The 27,500-nt window shown below is 41.5% G+C and overlaps 2 protein-coding genes across 3 annotated transcripts in view; one reads left to right on the plus strand and one right to left on the minus strand.

The window, feature by feature from the left end:
* Positions 1 to 666: 666 nt before the first annotated feature.
* On the minus strand, positions 667 to 9,247 carry ramp1 (receptor activity modifying protein 1). Its single transcript, XM_080835763.1, has 3 exons — positions 8,782 to 9,247; positions 5,839 to 5,974; positions 667 to 2,444 (listed from the first exon to the last, which is right to left on the minus strand). Exons 1-3 carry the CDS (start codon positions 8,837 to 8,839, stop codon positions 2,189 to 2,191), a joined length of 450 nt encoding a protein of 149 aa, XP_080691889.1. The 5' UTR covers positions 8,840 to 9,247; the 3' UTR covers positions 667 to 2,188.
* Positions 9,248 to 23,277: 14,030 nt separating this feature from the next.
* The window catches only part of LOC308362950 (receptor tyrosine-protein kinase erbB-4-like), a gene marked incomplete at its 3' end in the record, with an annotated part of 265,551 nt that continues 261,328 nt past the window's right edge, over positions 23,278 to 27,500 (plus strand). For both annotated transcript variants that reach the window (XM_080835676.1, XM_080835677.1), the window contains exon 1: positions 23,278 to 23,553. In XM_080835676.1, the coding sequence (XP_080691802.1) occupies positions 23,481 to 23,553 (73 nt within the window). In that variant the 5' untranslated portion in view covers positions 23,278 to 23,480. The remainder of the gene's footprint in view (positions 23,554 to 27,500) is intronic.

Consider the following 27,500-nt stretch of genomic DNA (forward strand, 5'->3'; position numbering starts at 1 on the left):
ATGGAACTGGACTGACAAAAGCCCTTACATTCAGCAACCCTTACAAGCCCTCGTTTCTCTTATCACATCTCCACAGATCCATGCAGCACTCTCGTGGGGCAATGATGTAATCAGGTTGCGTGAATCCGTGCAGACGAACACCAGCCCCCGTACCGATTCAAATCTACTCACTTTCTACCCCCGATTCGGATCGTTGCGGATACCGTGTGCGGATAGAGAGTGTTCGTCTAAATGATAGGGCTATCTGTATTCTGAACTTTACGGACGCAGACAAACTAGACTTTGTCTGTACATGGCCATAATGTTTCCTTTCCCCATGTCCTGTTGCAAGCTTGTCTTCATCGTGCACCTGTCGCTCACCCTCTCGAGAGGTGTCAGTCAAGCGTAGACCGCGAGAGGCCACTTGGGTGTAGGGTCGGATGTCTCTGTTAACTTGCTCTAAGCATGAAGTTAGCGAGCTTTGAATGTCCTCTGTCAAGTAAGACCGACACTTCCATGTGACCTTGTCATTCATTCGTAGAATTCCGCAATGTCAGATGAAACCACTTTTCAATGCAACCTTGATAAGACACAGCTAGACAAATACCTTTTGGGATAGTGAGAAAGAGGAAGAGCTTATTTTGATGCAACCCTTATAGATAAATAAATAGATAGGATAGACAGACATACAGAGACAGATGAAGACTTTATTAATCGCAAACTAAAAATGCATGCATTTTGATGAGGTGGCACAGGAAATATTCAGTATGCGAAGGCGGAAGCTTGTCTATGGCTTCCGTGGACTTTCCATTGAAGAGATGTATTTTTTGATCCCATGTGGGCTGACACATAAGGGTTCTCACCTGTGGGGGTGTTTTTGTTGGTATCTCTCCCACACAGTCATCTAGAGCGCACATGAATTCATGAATGCCTCATTGTGATTCAGATGTTGAGGGTGAAGATGCTTTGTAGGCCCGTGCAGTTGTCAGAAGGTTCGTTATGCAACACGCACAAACTCCTGGACAAGGAAAGTCTTTTGATCCTCCTCTGTGTTCTGCTTCTAATGCTTTTTATTTGCTGGCGTGTGCATTGTCAAGATAGAATAAACTCCGAGATTTTAACCAAGGCTCATTACATTGGGAGTAATTTATTCTACCTCCCTATTTCGTTGTCAGTAGAACGACAGTCATTAGGAAAGAAGTAGGATAGACTGAATTTGCCCTGGATACTTTAGAAAGAAGAGGACCATAAGCTATCATTTCAATGCTGCTGGAAACAACATCCCACTTAGAGGTAGAGTCTGCAAGGCTAATTCAATACTTTTTTTGTCAAATTCAGCAAATTGCTCGTGATGGTCTCCTAGCTGTCTGTTTATGTGTGTGCTTAAAGGAAACCTCTGGTGTTTGTCTTTTGTTACAGTCCTGGCTCCTGTGAATAAGGAACATTGTGGCTCGGACCGGGCCAGAAACAATTCCAGCCTATTGGCACGTTGGTTCAGAACCACTGAAAAGAGTGGTGTGCTTTGATTGGCTGTTGAGCTCAAACGTCAACCTTTCGCCAGAATTGCAGACAGTGCCTTTTAAAGACACAATCCAAAACCAAATGTTACTGACTTGGGTTACCAGCAGTTACTTCAAATGAGCAGTTATGTGCCAACCGGAAGTTTGGTTTCCAATTGATCTTAAGTGTATTTCTCTACTTCCATGCCCACAGGGGTGTTGACGTGATTTTTATGGTATCCATCAGCACTAAGAGGACCCTTGCCAGACATCTCTGCACAACTAGCCAAGAATGCTCTTGAATTAGGGGCTGGGGGTTGGTGGGAGGGCTGTTAAGACAGGCAAAAATAGAGCAATGGCGAGCGGTGGCTTTGGGGAGTTGAAATGTCATGCTACTTGTATCACCAGCAGTAATTAGCCTACAGTTATTTTTAGCTATGGGTAAGATTGAGAGCGAATACAGAGAGACATCAAAGTCCTTCTCTTACATAAGGCTTGATTTATCTATTCCCTTTTTTCCTAGTCCAACTGTAAAGGTTATAGGGTCAGAGATATCCCATCAGCAGGACATACATACTGTTCCATCTCCACTGTGATTAGCAGACAAGGGTCAAGCATTGTTTTCCTTTCCAGTCCAGATGGGTGAGGACACCCTTTCACACAGCTTTTAGTCCAATGACGCGGCTGATGAAGGTGCACAGAGGACATCTCTACATGACGCCCTGGCTGCGCTTGCTTCTCCACACCACCAGGGCCGTCATGAGCAGGGTGATCAACACGGGCACCGCGATGAAGGGGCCCAGGATGTGGTTGGGTGGGTCGTGGGGCAGCCGGCCTGTCAGGGCGCAGTCCTTGAAGTAGTCACGGTGGATGCTGATGAAGAACTCGTCCACCAGCTGGTTAGGCCAGAAGCAGCCCACCTTCGTGGCTACCTGGAAGGTGCAGTTTGTCAGGGATCCGTACAGCCTTTAGGAAACGAAAACACAAAAATCCCGTCAGAAACATGGTAAATGACAACTGACCTCAAGGGAACTGTGATCCCATAAGTAAGTTGTCCCTCTTTGGCCAAATAACTAAATCTAATTTAAATAAGCCATTTTTTTCTTTTTTCCCCCAGAAATCCCATAAGGGTTAAAAAATGTGGAGCTCTTTGGAAGGGCTATGCACCATTTATTCTTGTCCTTGTAGCCTAACATCAGCATGTATATGTTATCCTCAGAGAGTCCCTTCTGAGTCTGATTGTCTCTTACAATTTATTAAGCATATGAATGTCCCCCAGCCTTAGTAGCCGACACTATAAGCCCTAAGCCTTTCAATAATCCCTTTAATAACCTCTGTTTGTGTCTGCAAATGGATTTGGTGGAACAATGGATTTTCTTCCTCCCATGCGGTTTTCCAGAAAAAATATTATTAGCCGTAAGGCAACCCTTAAATGAGGTTGTTGAAGCTGGTATTTACTTTCCAGCTGGTCCTACCCTTTGCATGGTTCTTTATTGCCGTCAGAAGGTCTAGCTTTTCACTGAAGTGTATATATTTGCCGTATTTTTAGCCATGCAGCAAAGTTTCAGTAAGATTCCCATGTGCATGAAAATAGGAGTCATCGAGTGGGAAAGATAGAGATAAAAAAAAACTTGAAATGCATAAGGCAGTCTCGCAGATAGTGTTACAGACAGGATTAACACTGCTTATTATAACCAGACTATGTGGTTGGGGGTATGGACAGGGTGGGGTGTGGTAAGGGGGACAAATACCAATGCAGAAATCACTAACTGCTATTCAGCAAGACTGATCTGATGCCAGCAGCCGGAAAAATCTATATGCTTTTTTGATTAGAATTAATGGCACAATTTATCTTTTAAGCTCAGAGAAGGGGATTGTTTAATTGGTCGGTAACGGCCTGTGAAAGAATAATTAGTTATAAACAAGGGAAATGTCGACTAATCCATAATTAGCCTCTGGCCAAAACACCTTGAAATAGCTTTTCTAGTAGGGGGGGGGGGGGCTGCAGAACATGCACAGTTGAGGCCAATCAATGACAGTTAATGATTTATGAGGAGTCCTTGCACACACACGCTGTTTTTGTATCTCAACGAAACCTGTAACGGGAGTAATCAGAGTGGCTCTGCTCTGCTTTGTTTTTATACCAGAATACTCCCAAGACAGGCAGTTTTCCCCCAGATGAATGACCTGGGAAATAGCAAAGTGGAGCTTTATATAGCATCTCGCAAGCATCTGCTGACATTTCTGCCTGAGCATAGCTGCCAATTGCCTGCCTCGTGGGCTGTGAAGTGTACTTGTGTCCGCACAAGTGTGTTAGCATAACAGCGTTCCCCAGGCTTTCATTTGTGAAGCTATTATCATAACAAACACCGGAACTGTCACGCTGATAAAGGTAGCAAGATCAATTCACTAATGAAAAATATGTTGTGCAAACTGTACAAATCCATAGCAACTTCAGAACACAAGCCACTGAAAGCCGTAAATAAACACGTGTTGGAGGCTCCAGTCACAGCTGTTTAACAAAGCCTGATATGTCCTAAATGCTATCTTGCCCACACATACAGTGTATTTTGATAGATCCGTTTCTTTTCACTGGACTGGCCTTAGCCGGAATCCCCACCCCACCACCTCTCCCCACCAGTCTGCCACTGTCCTCTGAGTGTCCGAGAGGCTCTTCACACGTGTCTGTCTACAACCATGCGTCTCTAAAAGCATCGTCACAAGTGGATGTATCGGGTGTTACATAAACATTCCTCATGGACTACTGTTCGCAGAATCATTATAAGGGGGGAGGCGGCTTTAAGCCACCAAGCACGGGCTGGTGTCCATGAAAAAGAGGCCTGTCATGTAAGCTTCCCAATCCCACTCCTCTCATCTCTTAAGGAAAAGGAATAAGTGGATGGCCTTAGTGTGTGAGATTTAAGACACGGCAATATTACAACTCGACTATTCCATGCTTCTATTCGGGTTTATAATTACATCCTCTTTTTACCTCTCCTAAAGAGCTCAGGGCTTTTTGGCTTTTTTTTTTTTTTTTTGGAGAATAGATTTCCACAAAAAAAAAAGGATAAAGGATCTGATAACATCTCCACAGATGTGCATAGGGCATCAAGTTGAAAGCCTTATAAGTATAGGGCCTCTATGTTCCATGACACTGAGAAGAACAATTAAACAGTAATTGTACAGCGTATAGAGGTCTGATTGGATTTGCAATCCAATTGGTAGCATTTTGCCAGCATTTTGAGAACCATGGATTCTGCCTAGACCCCATTTTTTCTGTGTCATACAGACTTGTGTAGCATCTCTGATTATGATTCGTGCTACAGGCAACACAGACCAAAACATTCTCTCTGAGTAGTTTTTCTTCAGAGCGCTGGAGTCGTGGCCATTTCAGGCTGGCTAGCCTCCCACGAAGCGTTGACAAATATGTTACTTGTTCCGAGGAAGGACTTCAAAGGAATACAGTGTACCGTATGTGAATGGACAGGTGTGTGTGTTCAGAGTGTTCCAGATATTTAAATTCCATTTGCAATGTTTAGAAACCATTCATGCCAAATCAACTCTGTGTTCTTTAACAACGGTGAGCTAATTTTTCTAAATCGTATTTATTGTGACAAATGGTTTACCTTATGCTTATGTGAAAATTAAATTATATATCAGGTGAGGAGAGTTGCCATGAAATGAAATTACTGTCAGAAACAGTTATCTGGATGTCACCAGGCAGGTACAGTGTATTCCTCTCACTCACTCACTCACTCCCTCCCTCCTTCTCTTTTTTTCTCTCTCTCTCTCTCTCTTCCTGCCACAATCTTGCTCTTTCTCTTTGTCTCCCAGTTCACAAAGAGCATTGAGTAAGACAGTGACAGGAACATACTCCTAATCTCACTGCAGTGCTCTTGGGGTCTGCTTGATTGACAGCTCCTATTTGGCTGAATAGCTTCATGTTTTATAGATTGGTACAAGAGCTAAAATAGGAAAGGTTATTAAGCAGTTCAAGAATGTGAAGGTAACAGCTAAAACTAAAGAGCACTTAGAGAGAGAGGTAAGTTCCAAAGAGAATGGGGAGAAGAATGTTGCACATTTATTTGGTAATCTTCATCCAGATCTGGGAAATTATTCTGAAATATGGTGGTAAAGTAGATGAGATCTTAAGGCTTAAAGGCCCATTACAAGATCTTTTCACACAGCCTTCCAGACATGGAGCTTTCTCCAGGGGCCACCAAGAGAGGTTATAAAGAGTTCCTGAAGTGCCTCACTAACTACACTTTAAGTCTTTTTAAACCAATTCCTGGAATCGGTTGTCATCTTGTTAGCGCAGAGGAAGGTCAACAGTACATGCCATTGTATATAATTCACTCACTCCACAGTATCTTCCCAGCTGCACCAGAGCCTTTGATCCAACGCCTCCATGTCCAAGGAGAACTTGGACAGACAGAACTCCGTGATGAAGTATTCATATTGGGGATGGCAGGCGCTGGATGACAAGATATGGTAAGCTGAAAAGACAAAAAATCATTCTTGTCACTGTTTTTGTGTTTGACTGTGGTAGGAGCTACAGTTACTCACATCATGAAATATTTGAATAATCTGGAAAAGGGGTAAATCCACTGATATTTCACATTTAAAAAATGTATTTAAATTGTATTCAGGGAAAAGGTAAACACTATTATTCATGGTCGAAGAAGCCTTCACAAAAAAAGGAAAACAAGGACAAAACACAGAATGCTTGTTTTTTATTATAAAGAAATAATTGAGCAGTGATATTCTCAAGGAACTTTTTAAAGTTCCTATGAAAGATGCAGTGGCCCTCCCTTGTCCTAGCATTGCACAGCACTGCACCAGTTCACTCCTGACGCCCTGTCTCTTGTGCATCGCCACTTGGCAGTTTATCTGCATAGCATAAACAAATCTCACATAAACATAAATGCGCTCCGGGGGAAGAAAAAACAACAACTCTTTCTCTTCCCCTGTGGGACTTTCGAATGTGATGACTGTTTGTAACAGATAAGAGCTGCAGCCTTGCTCTGAGTCCTTCTCTGCCCGGCATCGCTCTCTCACCAAGTTTAGACTGCTCATGCAAAACTCACATTTCCAGCTGATGTCCCCAACTGATTTGGAATTACATACAGGGTTGACCGATTTCTGTTTATCTTTTTTACTACTCTGAGACGCTTTGTACACACACACACACACACACACATAGAGGCTCAGCCTATCCAATCAGCAGTACAATAAATTGAGAACAGCCATAAAAAGAGAGGTTTGCGGAGTCACACCCAAAAGCCCAGTTCCGTGGTGCAACAGTGTTGTTGCCCGTTCCTTTGTCCTTCATTAGCAATGATTTAAGGGGCTGCTGATGGGTGAAACCAGGTTAGACGTAATGGGCGTGTGTGCCAAGGGCAGGAAACAAGGAGGGTGGGGGTGAGGGGTGGAAATCCAATCAAGAAATTTGTTGTCTGAATGCTATACATCTTCGCTGGCATTTGACGCCACTGTGCCTAATTGGATCCCTCCCAATGGAAAAGAACTAGGCCTCGTTTCCCGATAACGACGTATCTTAACGGCCTACGTGGATTTTGGCGACATCGTAGACTCATCATTGCCGTAAGTGCGGCGTCGGGAAACTGCTCTGCAATATCCCTCTTACGACCGATTTCAAGTCCTTTTTAGCGTTCGGGAAACTAGGCCCTACTCAATTGAGCTGAAATGCACACACATCATTGGTGGTAATACAGCATTTATAGATGTGTACTAATTGACACAACTGGGGGAGGGGAGGGGTGTTGCAAAATTTTACATGGCCCAGCATTTATTTAAAAGACTTCATGTAAATAGGATTACACGCACTAAGCAACATTCTGAGCAAATCTTGATAAAACACTTCTCAAGCCTTGGTCTAGATACTGCCTGTGTGTATGAAGGCCTATGTGTATGCATGTGTGTTTGTGCATTAACAGCAGCAGCCCAAATGTTTGACAAAATCAGCTTTTGTAATTGACTTCTGAGCCCTGCATTCCTATCTGAAAATCAATTAGGATTATGGGCCTACCAGTATTTGCTGCACACTAACAACGCACACCAACAGAGCCACCCTAACACCGCTAAACCCATAAGAATAACACTTTCTTAAATTGTGGTGGAAAGAGCTTTCTGTCATTTTACAGAATAATCACTTGTCCACAACAAGGACCAGCCATTAAATGCCCATTGGTCCAGAAAAAAGAAAGATTGTTGTTATTCTTATCTAATGAAAATTATTTAGATATTTCAAGTATTCAAGTGCTTTTCACACCCTTTGCAATGTCATCAGGAAATGTGTCATACCGAGACAGTACAGGGCAGATTAAGTCTGTAATTTCTTGTGGATAATTTAATGTCCGCATACAACCACAATCTCAAACATATTATGCAGGCAGATCATCTCTACTCAGCATCGGCTATTCATATTCACACATTTAAATGGCCTCGTACGCGGGTTCTTTCGATAGAAACCGGACACTCCAAATGGAACAGAATGGATGCACGTGTCGATGAAATCGAAATGACATGCTCTCCTGGGGAAAAGGTGCTGATGGGCTTCAACAACGACATTCTTATGGGATTCCCAGACAAGTCCTTGGGAGTTTTCTTGAGGCTGCATTTATTCCTGCCATTTGAGAGTACTTGCAATCAAATGACCTTAGCATTACTACGACTGCCTGTTATAGCCAAGCGTGGATTTTGTGAGCCAAACCCGATTTTACTAGATTAACCTACAAGCATCGGCACACTCGTTGCAGGTGAACAATAACGTAGCCCATCCCTGGGCTCAGAACCCTCGGTTCGATAACTAAATGGACTGGCGTGATACAGAGACATATGCAACGTCCATACTAATTTTACTGAGTGAATGATGGCTAATTCAGTCCAATATGCTAATGTTGAAACTAACCGGGTATAATTCTACGGACTTGTCCCATGCATTGAACTTTTTGCCCGCAGAGAGTCTAGTCTCCACTATGCGCCTCTTACGACTGCGCCACTGATGTATTGAGGTTGTTTACAACAGATTGGAAGTTGCCCAACAGCATTGTCGGTTTCCAATTTAAAAGACAATGGAAAAGATCTGAAAGATGATAAAGCATCTCTCATAGAACAACAAATATAAGCACACATAAGCACTTTTGCCATGTCCGAACACTAACATGTCAGACTAAGAGCACTAGTTTTTTTTAAACTGTATGTAGCCATGTTCATGATAATAAAAAAAACAAGCATTTAAGTTGTTAAGTAGCCAAGTATCGAAGATAGCTTTGCTCCTCACCTGTGAGAAAAAGAAGAAGAGCACATTTAGGAGCCAGTGTCGTGCAGTACCGTGCCATTGTTGTCCACTTAGATAAATGAATACTCTTCAATCGACTCCCGATGCTAAAACATTTCAATTTTCTCCATGGTCTTTAAAACACGGGGAATATGACACCACACACTGGTAGATTGTTTGCTTGCAAAAGTGAATAGAGCAGATCACGATAGGCTATTACAACGTAGCCCTGACAAACATCTATCCCGACCAAGTTCTCCTCCCGTGATCAGCGGATAACCTAAAGTCCGGCAAAATATTTGAAAAGCGAGATAACCTCTTGAAGCACCACTCTCTGACTGCAATTGCACGGTAGTCCACTTGCCTACTACCAGACTCCGCGGGCGGTCGGAGATATGCAAACAACACTGCACACTCCACTTGCAGGGTGCGCTCGGTGGAGACTTTGATGTCTCCTGTGTCATCAGGGGAGTGTATAAGCGAATGAATGCGCTGCTTCACCGAGTGATGAATGAAATAACGCGAATGAACGCGCGTTGCTAAATTACCTACGGCGAAATTAATGGCGGACGCTTGAACCAAACACCTTACTAATTTTTTTGATGGCTCTGCATCAGTGTGAATAAAACATTCGTGCAGGCAGCTATGGTTGTAGAAAATGGTCAAACTTCGCTCTATATGGCGTAAAAATTGTATGTTACTTTACACTTCGATACACACAGAGTTCAGTTACTAGCCTACGGTTTATTTGTATAGGGATGCGGAGCATTTTTGCTGAATTGAATCACTTAATCAGCTATGCATTTTTAATTCCACATACTGATAGATATGTAACAGTGGAACTGAACAGTCCGTTCATTGCCTAAATGGTGAGGAGTACAGTGAATGTATGAGGGGAGTGCGGCATTTAATGTGTATGCTGCCACCCCGTGTCCTCACCCCCACCTACACTCGACTCGTTTCAATTCGAGAACCCAATTCTATCCTTCTTTGTCATTAAAGCCCATTCATGTCTTAGAAGTGTTCCTCACAACTGATCCTTGTTATTAACATAAGGAGTGTTTACAAAAACATCTTAACCAGTCGGACAAGAAGTGGGACTTTTACATAATGTTATTTGTTGTATAGGTTATAGCTAGGACAATGGCAATCAGGATACCATGATTCAATTCTTTACCATTCTAAAGAGTCTATGACACTCACAGAGTAGCAAGCTGACAATGTTGTTTTTGTGGATCTGTTTGACAGAGTCTACTTCATTGAAAATGTTAAATGCAAAGACCTTTTTTCACTTTCTTGGAAGACTTAATGCACCCTAGGGTTGTCTGTATGGTGAAGGTCCTATAGTATACTAAGGTTCTCAAGAACTCATTCAGAGCTGAGTTTCCAATTTTAACCCATCGTTTATAATTCCAGTTGTAGTACCAGTTACCAGCAATAGTACGTTGCCGTTATGTGCTTCTAGTGTAATAGGCCTTTCAAGATTTCAATCAGAACATTCGTTCTGAAGTTGCAATTGAAATCCATTATTAGGATTTGCACAGTTAATATCATATGCTTTCAAACCTTCACAGCTCAAGGTACATAGGATAAAGGATAAGGATATAGTAGCATAATTCACACAAATGGTATGCAAAGCAATTCCTATGGAAAACATTCCTGCCCCAACTCATTAAGATGCAAAGTCTAGCCCGCTGTTGTCATGCTGACCATTAATTTTGTGTGGGTGGCTTCAAGTCAAAGCATTCAAGTGGAACGCTCAAGAGGCAACTCTCCTTTCAAACTAAGGTGTAAAACCAGGCAATAAAATGCACCCAAACATTCAGTGGTAACATGCTGCGACTGATCTTTCATTGGTGGTGTCCTGCCGCGCACTACACGGTGACACAGTGCATTCAAGTGTCTGAATGGTTTTAGAGTGCTCAAGATTAATTTGAAGGGAGGCAACAGGGGCTCCGCCATGTCAAACAAGCAACCAAACCAAAAAAAAACAGGGTGTTCTTCAGGAGATATTATTTTCATGCTTCTACCGTGTTTGAACTGAAAAGAAAATGAGACATTTTTTCAAGTGCATTCACTCCAGATAAATGTTTTGTGTGGCTGGTGTACATATAATGGAAAAGTTAATTTTTCACTGACCCCTTACACAGATATTCACAGCACAGATTGCAGTATTAGTATGGAGAGAAAGATATGGCCACTTTGTAATAGGTGCATATGGGCATAGGTCAGTCACACACACATTACATTTGCATAATATCAGACAATGCACTTCACCTTCATGTCCCCATGTTTCTGGTCCATTTAAAATTATTACTTTAATTATGCCATGGGTTTCCTTTTATTTGATGCCATCTATTTGTTTTAATTCTGGTGCTGATGAACACTGTATAAGAAGCACAAATGTGGGACTGTCATGGAAGTGGGGACGTTCATTTATTGTAGAGTGCAATGTGAGGGTGAGACTGTGTGCTGTTTTCTCGGGTACCTGGTCTATTGATCGGTGTGAAGTAATTGACTGGGTAAGCAGCTGGTTGGTTGAACCTGTAGTTGCAGCACGAATGGATGCGCTAAAAGGGTTTGCCCGATGGGAATGCAGTGCTGCTGGCCGGGAGGAATGACACTCTCACAGAGCTGCCGACCAGTGCGCTTGGTTGCTGTGGGCAGTAAAGGGAAGAATCGTTTTTGTTGATGCATGTGTCGTGGAGCTCTAAAGGGTCGGTCATCACCAAACATCCGGTTGCAAGTGTAATTGTGGTATTCCCTGCAGGAAGACTTACTTGTTGTGCTTGTTGTCGTACACGTTACTTTATTGTCACCTTACCCAGAGGGTGAGACTGGTGAGACTGATTTAGTTTTTTTTTTTTTGGTTTCATTTTGTTTTGTATATTTCTTTTGGTCTGGAAGGGCCCCCAGCCAATGGACATTTACTTATTTTCCTTATTTTTCTCTCTCTGTCTTTCCCTTCACATGTTAGGGTCTGTACACAAGGTCTGTCTTTATGAAGGGGGGGGGGGCTATAGGGAGTACTGGAGTGTCAAAGGGTCATTGTTCTGTGTATAGTCGATTGGTTGGTGGTTCAGAGTGACACGTGTGTTTATCCCGCTTTCTTGCTGTGTGGCTTGTGATTGGCCCCAGTGTGTATGGGCCATTCTACCGAATTGGTGCAAAGTCAGGTCGGAAATATTTTGAATTTTTTTATGTTTTATTCCCAAAACTTTGTCCGTATGTATATTGTACCATATCTAAAGTACATATATCTAGTGAAAGAACAGTCAATTTTTATAATATATTTTCAGAATGTGTTGGAATGTTTTTCCTCTTCCAAAAATTGTCACTACCGAAACATCACATTTACTATAGTAAAAAAGTATTATTATTGACCTGTTCAGATTGTGTTTCCTTCCCTTCTCTGGAGAGTATTTTTACAAATATTTCTTGAAGGTTTTCACAATGAAATCCATAAAAATGAAATTTTCCCCAAATTTTGAAGTTCAATTTATACAATTCATCAAAATCTAAGTGCAATATTTCTTTGTAAAATGCAAAATACTGATCATATTGATTCCAGAGTTGTTGATTGATGACATTTAACATACATTAATCCAATCAGTATCATAACACTTTAGTTGATTACTCAATATACTTAATTTTTTACAAAACATCTAGTGTTTCGGTAGTGCTGCACTGTTTCGGTAGTGACTGCACTGTTTCGGTAGTGACTGATGGATGTTCATTTTTCTCCCAAAATCTTCCAAAAGGCGCTCTGGGCCGCCCTTTAGTCCACACAACACATTTATTTAAAAATTATGGGATTGAACTACTTACCATTTCATTTTGTCACTACCGAAATCATCTGGTCACTACCATATGTTTCGGTAGTGACTGTTTCGGTAGTGACAATTCTAGCTTACTTTAAGCATAAATAAAGAATTCTAGCAAGCACACGGCTTGCAAACACATCTTTGAAGAGGTGAACACACATACAAACATAAGATTTTCCATGAAACCCCAAAAGGTTTACTTAATTGAAGAAAACATGCGTTTCGGTAGTGACAATTCTTAAGGTTACACGTCGATTTTCAGACTTTGGAACACATTTATATAAAAACTATGGGATTTAGCTACTTACCATTCAACCATGAGGGACAGAGATGCAGTTTCACTGCATGGTCAAAAATGCAGAGTCGTGGCACAAGCTCAGCCAATGGACTAAAACTCTTGTGTTTCGGTAGTGACATGAAAACTAGGGACATGATTTTTTGAGTATAGTAAATTGATTTAAAAAGTTAAACCCACAATAAATCTAGATATTCCAAGTTCTGTTTCAACCCAATCATAAAGATCTTTGAAATTAAATCATTGAAAAAAATCTGAAAAAATTGAAAAGTGTTATTTAAAGGCATTGAAATTTAGATGTCAGGGTTGGGGACAGCTACTTCCCAATAGAAAGTTCCCTATAAATGATGATTTTGTATATATTTAGCTTATCACTATCTCATGTAATGCATTGGGTTTATATATAGACCATAACATTTTCTAATTAAATATCTATGCCTAAATACCTAATTGTTTTGTAAATAGTGTTTATTGTTGAGGGACTGCATATTACACGAATTCGGTAGAATGGCCCGTATAGGAGGTGGGTGTTTTGTATGTAAGGGATAATGTATTGTCCGGAGGTCATTCTACAAAAATAATTCCCGAAGGGGCGAACAACACCCCGACGCGCAGCGGAGGGTGTTGTTTTGTCCTGAAGGGAATTATTTTTGGAGAATGACCGACGGACAATACATTATCCCGCTTATTATACGGGTACTTGCCAAAAACGATAGAAGACATTCCTCCAACATACCTATTTTTAATGATTTAGGTGCCGTTTCATGTGTCCCGTTTAGAAATAAATAGTTCTTCAAGCAAATAGAACTTTGAAGTTTCAGGTGTTGCATAGCAACCCATTACTTGCTGACTTCAAATTACTCTCTACTGTTGCGTTAAAATGACTGGACTTCTGGCGGAATGATATGAAAGATGTGAATTAGAAGTACAAAACCCGTTGCCAATGACAGCGGTGATTATCTTTCGCAGAGGTCTGTTAGCAGGAATTAATGTATGGATATGACGTAGGGATGGCCCATTCAAATCAACGGTACTTTTTGGAACATTCTGAAGAGCCGTATAATAAATTACTTTAGATCTATCTGTCAATAGATTGTTAACTGTCTGACAACCTGACTCCCATGGTGTGTGTCCTGGGATTCCTTCCTTGGCGACATTAACACACACTGATCAGCATTCATTAAATTGGTATACATGCTTTGTCTAAAGCATTTTAAAACACAAGGAAGGCGTATATTTTACCAGCATAATGTTGGAGGTACATAATGCAGTCAAGATGAAGACAGCAACACATAGAGCAATCTTTAACGATCTTGTCCTATTAAGAGGCTGATGGTGTGAGCAGGGTTGGGAGGATTACTTTTAAAAGGTATTCCGACGCAATTACTGATTGCCTGTTAAAAATTGTATTCAGTAAGCTAATCTAAGTATCACAATATTAAAGTTGAAACGTAACATGATTACGTTCCGTTACTTTTGGATTTCTTCAATGCCAAATGTGCAATTAAAGACAACAGAAAAGAGACGTCAATAGCCTTATCCAATGTATATTGGTGGTTTTCTCCATTTTGATGTCTGTTATTGATATAAATGCTGAAAAACATTGGTCCAACCTTGGAGACAAAGACATGTACTGCTAGAGTCAAAAACTGTGCAACTCAATGGTCACATGCATTTCATGAAGTGGTTATGCTATCCACAACCCCCTCCTAAAAGGGCACACACCAGCTTTTTCAGACGACATACTTTCTGCATTTGTGCAGTAGTATGCTATATAAATAACATCTGGTGTGGGCGTCCTACTTATTAATGAGGAAATTAACTTAGTATGCTACAAATATCAAAATGTACTATATTGTCATAGCTATGTGTTAAACAACAAACTGAACTCAATACTAAATATCTAAAGCTCTTTTTATGTGCCACTGTATTGATTGGAATATCAGGATATCCTTGTGGGCCCAAATGCATTTCACCGAGATATTTTACTAGTGAATCATAAGAAAGTATTTACCATTGAAAATGAAAAAAGAAACCGGTCATCCCCCACCTTTCTTACCCGTAGTTGAACACTCTCTCGCTGTTAACAGCTTTTACAAAGAAATACCTTGCATTATTATACACTTTTTGCCCAATCCCCTTTGCCATATAGCGTGGGCCTGCTGGGCGAAAATGTGAACTAGTTCAGTTTGTTGGGCATGAGGGCCGTGTGGTTGTGGTTTGATGTGTGCATATAGTATGTCACGCCAGTGCTTAACTCTGCTCCTGCCACCCCCCCTACGACTTCCACTCACGCACCTCGGTCTCATTCACAATCACCGGAGAACTATTCACGCACACCTGTCACATCTCTACCTAAACCCTTCACTCTGTGTCTGACCTAGCATCATCATTAGATGGCTCTCACTTAAGCGCATTCTGTAACACACCTTTCACACGAATGGGGTGTCGTCATCGTTTGCCGAACTGAATTGTAGCTCCGTTCAGTTTGGCAAAGGATGACGTCACCCCATTCAAAGTGAATGGGGATCCGTTAACCCTGACGCATCAACGCATTGTAACGTGAACGTGTGAAAAGTGTGTGGAGGCCGATATATGCTCAGTTTCAGACGCAACGCGTAAGCACGTAAGCACGTAAGCGCAAGCAATTCACCGCCAGAACAATAGGCTTGCGTAAAATGGCGCAAGTCTAGAAAAAGGGGCCCACGCACGCAAGACGTGAAATGACGCGCCTCTGACCATAAATCGGCCTTTAGTCAACAGCACAATGTAATCTTACCAAAAGAAACTGAGGAAACCAAGTTTTAAGAATTAAACCAGCCCACTGCTCAGTGTTAGTTAAAGACAAATCTGCTTGTCATGATGCAAATTCATCCTGAGCCTACAGACCTACATTGAAAGTGCCCAACACCACAGTTTACAAAGCATAGGCTAATACAAAATAAAATCAGCACAGATTTAGAACATACACAGTATTTTTAAAGAATCAAGTGTCCACTTCCTGAACTGTCAAAGACCACGCTGTAAGTACAATTAAACTGCCACGAACATATTTCGGTCAGGGGTTTGTGTTTTATTTAAACATGATCATTCCAGTTATCACAATCCCCCTTTTTCATTATGATTGTAGGCAGGTAATACTAACAGGTTAGCTAACCAACTTTAACCTTAGCTAACTGGATGTCTGTGTAGACGTAGCAGTGTTGGTCTTGCCTGTAAATGCTTCATGAAATTTGACGTGGAGTCCTTGGACAACGACAGTTATGATCTTCCCACTTTCAGCCCAGGCTTAGGGAGTAACGGAAAACATGGAACGGCGTATGGAACGGCGTAATGTAATACAAATACAATACAAAAAAAGTGTAACTTTATTCCGGTACAGTTACAAATAAAATACCAAATTAGATTACAAATACTTTTATCAAAAATGTGGGATTATTTACAGGATTACAAATATATTTTAAAATGCTAATTATGCTAATTATACTATCATCCACATGCGCACTTTACAACACGTCACGATAAGACAGCAGAGAAAACTCCATATGATGACCTCGAGTTCAAAAATGCCTTCCCTGGAAATATTGACACTATTTTTTGTGAGTCAAGGAGGCAAGGAAGAAAAGCAACAAGAACGCCACAAAACAGATAGCCATAGTTTATTGATCTATGATTTCCATCCCCAGGAACAAATCAAGCACAAAACAGGCCACAGTGGATGTATTTGTCATTGTACCCAATCCTTTGACTGTGGAGTATTGGTTGGACTGGGTTTGAGGTAATTGTACAGAGCACTGAGTTCATCAGTCATATTTTTCCAGTTTGATGCCTTAGCAATCTCTGAGGGGGATTTTAATATAGAGTTTTATCAACAGAGTGGATTAAGATAAAAGACATCATGGACCAGAAAGATGGATTTGATGATTGCTAACTTTGTCTGTGGATATTGCATAATCCGCACAGTACTGGCCTTTTTTTTATCCTTTTATTAATTGTATTAATTTGATTCATTTCAATTCCTCATTGTCTTTATATGTAAAGCACATTGAGTTGCACATTAAATTATATACAGATTCCCATGACAACACTACACAAGTTACACATTCCACACAGTTAATGTATGAATGTATATTGCCTCCTCTCTCTGATCTAATTAATGGTATGGACAACTGTTTTCTCTTAGTGCCCATAAAATATATATTTGCATAAAAAAACAATGTAATGAGAATTTCAACTCTATGTTTTACCTCCATTCCAGCTGTGTATAGAAATGCAATTCACGGCAAGCAGTGGTAAAGTGGATCACCTCCTCAGTGGCGGAATTTTGACAAGCCTTCTGAAACGCATGGTGGGACCTGCGGGTAGTGAAAACATAAAGGTCATTATCGGGCATGAGTATCTTTGATGATTCCCCATTTGCGGAAGCTCCCGCTGATTGCTTTTCCAGTGAATGAGTCCTTTTAGAGCCTCGGGGCAACAGTTAGGTAATCATGCTAAATTGGATTCAATTACATTTGGTCTGAGTTAATGACGACATGTAAGGGAGATAAGAACCATTGAAAAGGGCTTATGTTTAGCAAGAGCGCTGAAGGATAATACAGTTTATTGGCTCCAGAGCAATGATTTAAGGCACAAGGCAACAGGGTGGACCAGTCTTGGAGGGCTAGGGTGTGTTTTACGAAATGAACAGCTGCATTAGCTCAAATTATGTTCTAACTTAAAAAAAAATCATGTTATTGCATAGTCTCATATCAGGTCATACTAGGCAAGTAATTATCAGAGAAATTCACATGCCAGCCCTTTTGGGAAGGAGAAGATGAAATACTTCTCACCAGAATGTAAATCAAGGTTTACATCAAATTAAACATTTAATGACGACTGTGATATGCACACATAACTTAGTCATCTATCTGTCTGCAATATGCTGAAGAGGCCTGGTTGGTGCTCAGGTATCACCCAGAGCTCACTTAAGCAGATGATTTCTAAGATGAGGTTCAACTAAAGAGTAAGCTCCATGAGTTTGGGAAAGTTATACATCACATTTAAAATCAATGGCAACTGTACATGTACACAAAAACTGTTTTCATTTTCTTCCTTTAAAGGCCTCCTGCATAAACCATAAAAGGTCCTTAACACAGATGTTGTCCAGAGCTACCCCAAGCCATCTCCAAGAGTTTGGGTTAAGAGTTACATCCCATTTACAGTTTTTCACTACGTATTGTTAAGAAGTAAAAAGCGAAAATTCGGCACAATCTGCACAACCTTCACGTCATGTATCAATCGCTCGCCCCAAGTGGGAAATACTTAAGACTCCCTTTTCTGCATTACACTCTGATTTTCCTTGTGAGCACACTGATGTAAATTACACATCACGTTGTTGTCAAAACACTGTACACAAAGTTCTGTTGTTGCCCACACTTCTCAAGTAAAATCTCAAAGCATCAACCTTCAAGACACAAATAGTCAAATCTCTAAACTTTCAGGTCTTTTGAACAATTTGCAGTGAGGAGGACTGCACCATAAAAGTGTCTTAAGCCTCTGTTTTGCTTGGTAAACTATTGAAAACTTTGAAAAGATCGACAACCAGAGAAGGAGAGGGGTAAGAGTGAGAGGAGGACAAGAAGGAGGAGGAGTAGGGTGTTAAGGAGTAGGAGGACAGAGAGAATGAAGAAGAGGACAAGGAGGAGGAAGAGAATGAGGACAACCTGAAGAAGGAGGAGGAGGAGGAGGAGAATGAAAAAGGATAATGGTAATCTCTAATGAGATTTGGGCCACTGTGGTAGACCATGTTTTCATGTTTTTTCATTAGAACCTTCAGGATGGAGAACAAGTACGAAATCTGTTTGCCTTGTGTACTGTAATACTGCATATCAATAGAATATAGTGTGCTCACAGTATTTGTATTTTGCAGGACTGAAAGAGAACCACACTGTGGAGGAAGAAAACACACTTTCAATATTTTTTTTAATCAAAGTAGCATTTTCCAGGAGATATAAAGGGTTTTGCACTTTTTTGTAAGTTGTTTTGGGATTTGTGTTTAGAGTTTTGAGAAAACGAGGCATGCTTTCAAAAAATGTGTGTAAGCAATTGAGAAAAACTGTAAGCATTTTGTATACAATATTATGTCACTACAATCTAGTGTTTGGTGGAACAGGAGACTGAAATTGTAAATATGGTTTGTGAGAACAACGGTATTGCTGTTTTATGTTTGACTATGAAAAATGTAGGCCTACACTGATACATTTTTCAAAAGGAGAAATGGCTCAATGAGTCATTGTCATTCATATGGTGTGTTTCGATGATTGTGTTTTCAATTTTGCACTTCTGTGTGCTCTAAATGCTTGGTAGTGTGCAGCAAATGCTTAGTTGTGTGTACTAAATGAATGTATGTGTGTGTGTTTTGAAAATATGGCTGTGTGTACCAAATGAAAACACGAGTTCCATTTTGTGAACAGTTAAGAGATTTGATAGCAAAGAGTCATCTTGCAAAGGGAGTGTCAGGTTTAGCATTTTGTGTGTGAGGTTTTCAGTTTTCTGTGTGCAGTTTTGAGAAAATCGTTATTGTTTTGAAAAACGGGTTTTAGCAACAGTGAAAAACTGTGACATCTATGTTAACTGTACTTGCCCATTTGAATGTGATAAATATTAGCAGACACTTTAATGCAAAGCAAGGTACAGATAACCTGAATCAAACATGAGACAACTGCTTGCAAAGCGGTGACACTCACCACTGCACCATCATGCATATACTGTATATGTGTTCCGAATCACAACATAATATTTTCTATGCATCACATACCGTATGTTAAACACAAGAGGAACACTCCAGGTCAACAGAAAGAAAGATATATCACACTTGCCAAGATCACAAGTGCAGACAAGTGCAAAATTACATTGCAGACAGTCCAGTTTGTGGCAGGATAGAAGATGTATTGAGGAGCAGAATACACTTAGTGCCTCAGCCATTTTACTTGTGTGGAAGCATCTATAATAGTGTGGACTAAACCACATAGATGATGCTGCAAAGTACTCTTTAAGACTTTAAGGTCCAGGTCCGGATCATCCTGAAATTTTTAATTTTTTTTAATCAATGGTCTTTTTATTGTTTTCTCATCACATTGCAAACAAGATGGGGGACCAAGACGCACCTCTTGTGAAAATTTCAGAAAGATCCGCCCAGTAGTTTCTGAGAAAACTTGTCCACAGACAGACGGACAAATAAATTAACGGACCCGATCGCATAACCTCCTTGCTGGAGGTAATGATGTGGGCTAGACCACATAGATGATGCTGCAAAGTATTCTTTAAGACTTGAAGGTCCAGGTAGACAAACAAGCTTTGGCCAACCAACCTGACACAGAAAATGCTCCCTGGAATTAATATAAAAATTGTGAGCAGCCATCAGGGCCAGCACAAGAGGTTTACTATTGGCCTCATCTTTGATTAAGATGGATGATTTATTGGGAAATGGTACGCACACACACACGCATCTCTTCACTTCACATACACATACACATACACTGACACATACACTGACACATACACATACCCATACACATACCCATACCCACACACAAGCATACACACACACACATACACATACACATACACATACACATACACATACACATACACATACACATACACATACACATACACATACCCATACCCACACACACGCATACACACACACACACACACACATACATACACACATTCACATACACATACACTGACACATACCCATACCCATACCCACACACATGCATACACACACACACACACACACACACACACACACACATACCCATACCCAATACCCATACACGCACACGCACACGCACACGCACACGCACACGCACACGCACACGCACACGCACACACATACACATACACACCTGATTGAATTGATCTTAGGTACAAGAATCTAGCAGCGTATAGAATTGGTCTTCATTCGAACTGAACTACATAAAATTGTTTTAGATAACTTGTCTTCTTGTGGTCAGCTTTACTGTAAAAAGGCTTTAACAAGATAGATGTCTTATTCCCTTTAAGCAGTGCTACTGCACACAACAATCTTGTATTACCCAATACAGCATAACCTTATGAATAATAGTAATTCTTTTATCATAGTAATATTATGCCATCTGATACTACCCTTTATGGCTTTATGCAACCTGACAAAACAAGTTCCCTCGCGCTTGTCTCTAGCCTGTCTAAAGTAAAGTAGGCCCCAGGAAACACAGGCATTAAGATTCTTAAAATATAGCCTACTCATACATTGATTCTAGTATCCCTATCCAACATTTTAAAGACTACGTTTTTCAAAGAAAGGGTTAACAAAAACTTGTATTATTTTTAGGTCGAGGTACTGATCAGAATCAGAATCAGAATCAGAATCAGAAACAGATTTATTGTCAAGTAGGTGTAAGCAAACCTGAAATTAGCTCTGGTGTATGGATGCATAAAGTAAAACATAAAAACATAAAAAAAACATACATACACACACAGTAAGTACTACACATAACATAAAACATAGAATATAGAATCACACTAATTACTACACATAACAAAAGTACTACATATAAAAAAATAGTGTTAAAACAAAAGTAAAGTGAGAGGTAAAATGCAAAAAAATGCAGGGCAGGAGTGCAAAAGTGAGTGTGCAATGTGCATTGTGTAATGTAAAGAAGTGAAATGTGAGTTAACATAACTCAGACTTGGGGTGAGGGGGCGGGACAAGAGTCCAAGACAGGTGGGGATCCCGGGCCTTGTTAATAAGGCCAGCTGCAGCTGGGAAAAAGCTTTTTTTGTGGTGTAAGGTTTTGGTCCTGATGGACCGCAGCCTCCTGCCGGAGGGAAGGACCTCAAAGAATTTGTGACCCGGGTGGGAGGGATCGGCTGCAATCTTACCTGCCCGCCTCAGGGTCCTAGAGGCAAACAGGTCCTGTAGAGATGGCAGATTGCAGCCAATCACGAGCAGTACGGATGATACGCTGCAGTCTGCCCTTGTCATTGGCAGTGGCAGCAGCGTACCAGACGGTGATGGATGAGGAGAGGATGGACGATGATGCAGGTGTAGATGTGCACCATCATTGTCTTTGGCTGATTGAATTAATGAACATGGAAACCCTGGTTGTATCACATATATAACTGGAAATGGTAATAATTGTGTTAAACCTGGTCTGACTGTCTAAGAGCTGGCCTATAGAGTAGCAAGATCTTTTTTCCCCCGAAAAGTTCCATTTGTGCTACAGCCACTAGATGGCACGACCGAATTAAAAATCAAGTGAATCATGCAGCGTGGTAGTTTGCAGTTAGTAAACCACAAAATCGTTGCTCACCATTCATTTCTTTTTACCTTTTGAAATCATTATGGCTATAAAGGATTGTCAGTGACAATAACATTCAACAATAGATGTATGCACGCGTTTACATTATTAAAAACTCAACACAATTACAATTGCGTGTCGATGAAAATTTGAGGAAGACTGTATAGATCCTCTTAAGTTTATCTTTGAAAGATGCAAGTTCGATAATCAACCAACGATGATGACCAAATCACCGTGTAACCTACACATCGACTTAGAAGAAACCCTGAACATCAACTGCAAATTCAGTTGCAACGTGGGGGCATCTAGCGGCCATACAATGGAAAATAAGGCAAGTAACACCTCATTAGTTCTGTCTCGGTCACTCAGTTTCTCACTTTACGGCCCTTGCCCAGACACAGCTCGCGTATGTTTCTGAAGTGATTAATTTGTTTATTTGCTATATTCTAAAAATAAAATACAGACCGCGCAGTACGGTGATAAACGCGTAGGCCTATTATGGCTATGCCTTTTTAAAATGAATTTAACACTGAACATCTTAATACGTTATGCTTTTGTAATTTATGAATTAACGGTCTAGGCTCCACTCCAATCTTTTAGCACGTATATTCGTCATTGCTACATTGTCGGTCTTAGTATTATTTTTTTAAGAGAAAATGATATGTGTGTGTGTGTGTGTGAGAGAGGGAGATTACGCAACTACGGCCTTGATGTACGGTGTGCATGTAAGCGCAACCAGAAAATGATAGTGAAGAAATTTTGTTGACTAAGTTTGTTGCTCACTTTGAAGCAGGTGTCGTGGCAGGCAAGAGGGACATTTTAACACATTAATGAGATAATCAGCCAATAAATGACGACGAAGAGAAATATGGGGTGGGGTTTCAAGAAAGGACCTGTTCCTATATCCAATCATTCGTTAGATGGGCGGCAAGAAACATTCGGAGGGGGTGTGCCCGGACACTGAACAGTCGCTCCGTGCCGAAATCAGCCAAGAATAATGTCAGTCTCAGTTTAGTAATCTAGACGGAGACATAGGCGCAGTGGATACTAACAAATCCTATCTTCAAATAACTTTATTTGCGTTGATTACCAAGCCACAAGCATAAGCACGACACCCGAGTGACATACATGTGACATTCAGAATTGCGCACTGGACACAGGCAAGCTGAGTTTTATTACCGCGCGAAAAACGGGATACTTTACTGGACATGTGAGAAAAGGGAGTTACAATCGTCGATTCTTCTGAACAAAATGAAGCTTTCCCGTTTTCTTCATTGTCTTTTTATCACTTCGTCTATGATTTGGCTGAGCGCTTCGCAGTCAGGTGAGTGACACTTGTGCGCAAGGTGTTTGTTTACGGTCCGAGCCGAGGCGTTCTGCCAACGCTCATTTCACAGTTACAACTAAGGGAATGTTCTGTCCCGAGAGAGCACAGATGGTCGCTCATTTGGCACCCTTTTTTGTCGTATAAAAGTTACCGAACTGCGAAATATGCACCCTGGTCGAGTTCTTAATTCCAGTCAAGAGCTCAGGGAAACTCGGCTGGGACGTAAGCGTTCAACTGCTGTGTCTCATTCTGCGTATGGCGTTTGGCACGGGCCATACACTCTTTCGTAAGATGCCTATGATGAGTGATAGTGATATGACAAATATCCAGTGACCCTCAGACTGTGTAAAGGGGCTGCCCTGGCAGCCTTGAGCAGGACCACTCTACAGCGCAACAGTAAATGCAGGCTACTGGCTTTTTAATCAAGTGTCTAGTCGCCATGCATTTTTTGTTTGAGCTTTGTTTGTTTGTCAGTTTAACTCTGTGTGCACCGGAGACACCGTGCGCCACAGCTCACAACGACTTATGGCAATCAAATGATATCCACCTGCCACCATTCAATGTAAAGCACTGCCCCTCACAACTGAAAATGTCACTTGTACCACAGGATCATTCACTCTATAAATGACGGATGCTCGACTCATCATTAATGGCCATTATTGCCATTGAACAAAGCCCCCAACTGTCTTGGTATATCTTAGGACAGCGTGACCTGGTGCGCAAAATCATATATATATTTGTATTATTATTCTATGGTGCGATTGTTTCATTCACATGACTTATATTTGCCATGATCAAGTGTAGCGGTAGAGATATGATTTAAAGGGGAAATTGGGAGGCACTGTCGACTGACGAAGTGAGTTGGGCATCTCCACACGATGGTGGTATTCAACGGAGACACGCTGAGGCAAGCGAATACTTTCTCCGCTCTCCGCGAGAAACGAGCGGGCCCCACACTGTTTCCCCACTGCGTCTCATTATACATGTTGTTCATTATGCATATCGACTGCGAAAAAACCCCAGCCCCGCGCTGCCGGTTTATGAATCGGCTCTTGTCATATCTAGTGGGGGAGCGAGGGCGGCTTTGTCAGCGTTCAATTTGAATATGTTAATTCAAAAATCAAAGATATGGTCAGTGAGTAGCTTGTCCAAAAACAATGAGGATGCTTGAAGGCCACAACAGTTTACTAGGCAAACAACAGATTGTGTGATCTAAGGCTTGAGCAAGTGGTAGACTTGGTTTGGGCGATCCATGACATACAAATATATTTGTTGGAAATAATATATTATTATTATCATTATTATTGTTGTTTTTGTTGTTGTTGTTACTCACTGCTTACAGTGAAGTTCTAAAGTACACAATCATTATCTTTTCATCATTTACATCTATGCATTTTATAATTATTATATATATATAATATATATAACATTATATATAATAATTATCCAGAATTTACGCAATCTTGTTTAATCCCAAAACTCAGTCTATCTGATCAGCTGGCCAACTAATGAAACACCATGTCATCAGAAGTCACCACTTGACACACAATTGTGTGAGCATCTAATTAGTAAAGTGACTTTTGTTCCCAGAGTCTGGGGGGGGGGGATTCCAGAGATGGCTTAGTTGTGCCCTTGTGGAAAAAATAATGAAAAGTTCTGGCAGGCATCAAGTGCAGGGACCCCCCTGAGAGGAAAACATTATGTTGATTGAATTGCTTTTAGATGACCAAATTAAGAGGACGGGAAGGTAACACCTTAAGAGGCCGAGTGAAAGAGGCCGCCCTCTGTCAAGGTTATTAAGCTTGCCAAATCCCTGCAAAGAAGCATATTTGTGATGCAAATTTACTGAAGAATGTGAGCTATGCCGCTCACACGGGATGCTATGTGTGTGGAATAGAGATTCGTCTTGACTGCTGCCAATGCCTGACATTATCGCTCCTCTCTCGCTCCTCTCTCTCTGGCGGGTCCCCAGTGTATATTTCAATTGAGGTCCAGTTCCATCCTCGAAATGGTTACTGCAGTAATATTTACAAAGATGGATGGTTCAACAACCCCTCTCTCTCTCTCTCTCTCTCTCTCTCTCTCTTTCTCTCTCTCTCTGTTTCTCTCCCCTGGCCTTTGTGTGGCACAGATTTCCTAATGGCGCTCATTATGCATTGCCACTCTCTTATCAGGAGGCAGCTGGCACTAAATTTGACCCAGACCATGATGACATTTAAGAGTTCTCAAGGAAATTACTGGTGGTCAACTCGTAGAATAGCAATATCAAATTATTAATCAGCTTTGGCTCGGATTAGGCCTTGTTGGCTAGTTCATATGAGCCAAAGGAAATGAGAATTTATCTCTTGGCAATTAAGATCCGCGGGCCTGCTCTTGTCTAGACAGACAATTTCTCATCAGGAAAGCCTTCCTGCGCATAGCTTTTATCCGAGGGGTAATGTGTGACAAAGCTGAACTTGTCAGTGTTTCCAGAGGCGGAAGCAATGCTCTTGTGCTTTGTGTCATGACTTCAGTCCAGGAAGAATCTTTCCCGATACGATACGCCTCACAATGGCAAGGTTATGGAGTCACAGGGAAAGCTTATAACGCCAATGTGGCCCTCGTGAAAATAGTGCCAAATGTTACTCTCCAGGCATTTTGCCAGATGTCACATAGCCACACACTCCCAAAACCAGTTCTGGCTGTGAATAATTTGCTGCGGCATTAGGACCCTGATGATTAAGTTGTAAAGTATCTCCTATAGCTGTGATGGGCTGCATTAAATAGTTTGACCAATGAGTCCTTTGGACAATGATGCATGGTAAATTAAACATCGAGCCACCTCTGTTGGAGCGTGTTGTGTGTTGTTGTGTGTGTGTGTGTGTGTGTGTGTGCGGAAAGGTATGCAATTAAAAGCAGTGGTGGAAAGCTGGTGGTCTCAGAGGCATGGCAATGGGTAGCAAAATGGCCTCAATCAATGAAAAGCGCTTAATTAAATGTTTCTCACTGGCCCTTGTTTGGCTCTTTAAGTGTATGTGACCTTGTGTTGGCTGAGGTCCGGAGGGGGACCGAGACTCCCAGCACAAACAGTGCACTTGCATTTTAATTGGACAGCCTGTCTAAGGCAACGCAAAGGAATCCTCAGCGAGCAATCCGTGCACAGATAGGATCAAACTTAGGATGACTCCTAACATGACGTCCGGCTCTCCAGAAGCCATCCGAGATGACCCGCGTCTGTGTCAGCAACGGGCAAGTTGCGTTTCACAAAGCCAAACAAAGTGGTTCCTTTCATGAGCAGAGGTGACTGTCTAAATGTTTACATGGAGTGGCGACATGCAGAGATTTTCATTCTCCATGAGAACAAGCTATTCAGCTGCGGTAGCCGCAGTAATGACCGTCATTTCACAGTGCCCCTCGCCTTCTCTCTGTTTCTCTGGTTGGCACTGGAGGAGGGTTAACCTCTATCTGCCTCGTGCTTAATGGGGAGAATGGGCTTCTTTGATTCGGGGGAACCGTCTCGTGCCAAGTCCGGGTGGGGGTGGGGGGAGATGGGGGGAGAGGGGGTTAAGGGCAGCCTAAGCAAACGTCTACTTAAAAAAAAAAAAAAAAATTGCTGAGCCCTCCACTCGCTCATCTCCTGTCATTCTCTTTTCTTTTCCTCTTTTTTCATCCCTCTCTCTGTCTGTCTATTCTGCTCTTACTCTCTCTCTCTCTCTCTCTCTCTCTCTCTCTCTCTCTCTCTCTCTCTCTCTCTGTCATCCTCTCCCTGTCTCTCTCTGACGCCTCGATACTGAGCAGCATCTTTGTCAGCTCTCGTGGTGAAAAGGAGTAAAACCAATAAGGCTAGTTGTAATCCTCTGGGCTGCCTTTTCGAGGGGTCGCTTGTGTGGCAGGCTGGCCGCCGAAAAGCCCCCCGGGATTTCTTTTCAGCGGCCAGAGGGGTTTGTTTTTCACCACCACTTGTA

This window comes from Sprattus sprattus (assembly GCF_963457725.1).
Source record: "Sprattus sprattus genome assembly, chromosome: 3".
Lineage (NCBI taxonomy): Eukaryota > Metazoa > Chordata > Actinopteri > Clupeiformes > Clupeidae > Sprattus > Sprattus sprattus.

Coding starts and splice junctions, on each gene's coding strand:
- ramp1 (XM_080835763.1), bottom strand. CDS start 8,839: ATGGCACGGTACTGCACGACACTGGCTCCTAAATGTGCTCTTCTTCTT. Junction 5,975..8,781: donor TCTTCTTCTTTTTCTCACAG/GTGAGGAGCAAA, acceptor TTGTCTTTTCAG/CTTACCATATCTTGTCATCC. Junction 2,445..5,838: donor AGCTGGGAAGATACTGTGGA/GTGAGTGAATTA, acceptor CGTTTCCTAAAG/GCTGTACGGATCCCTGACAA.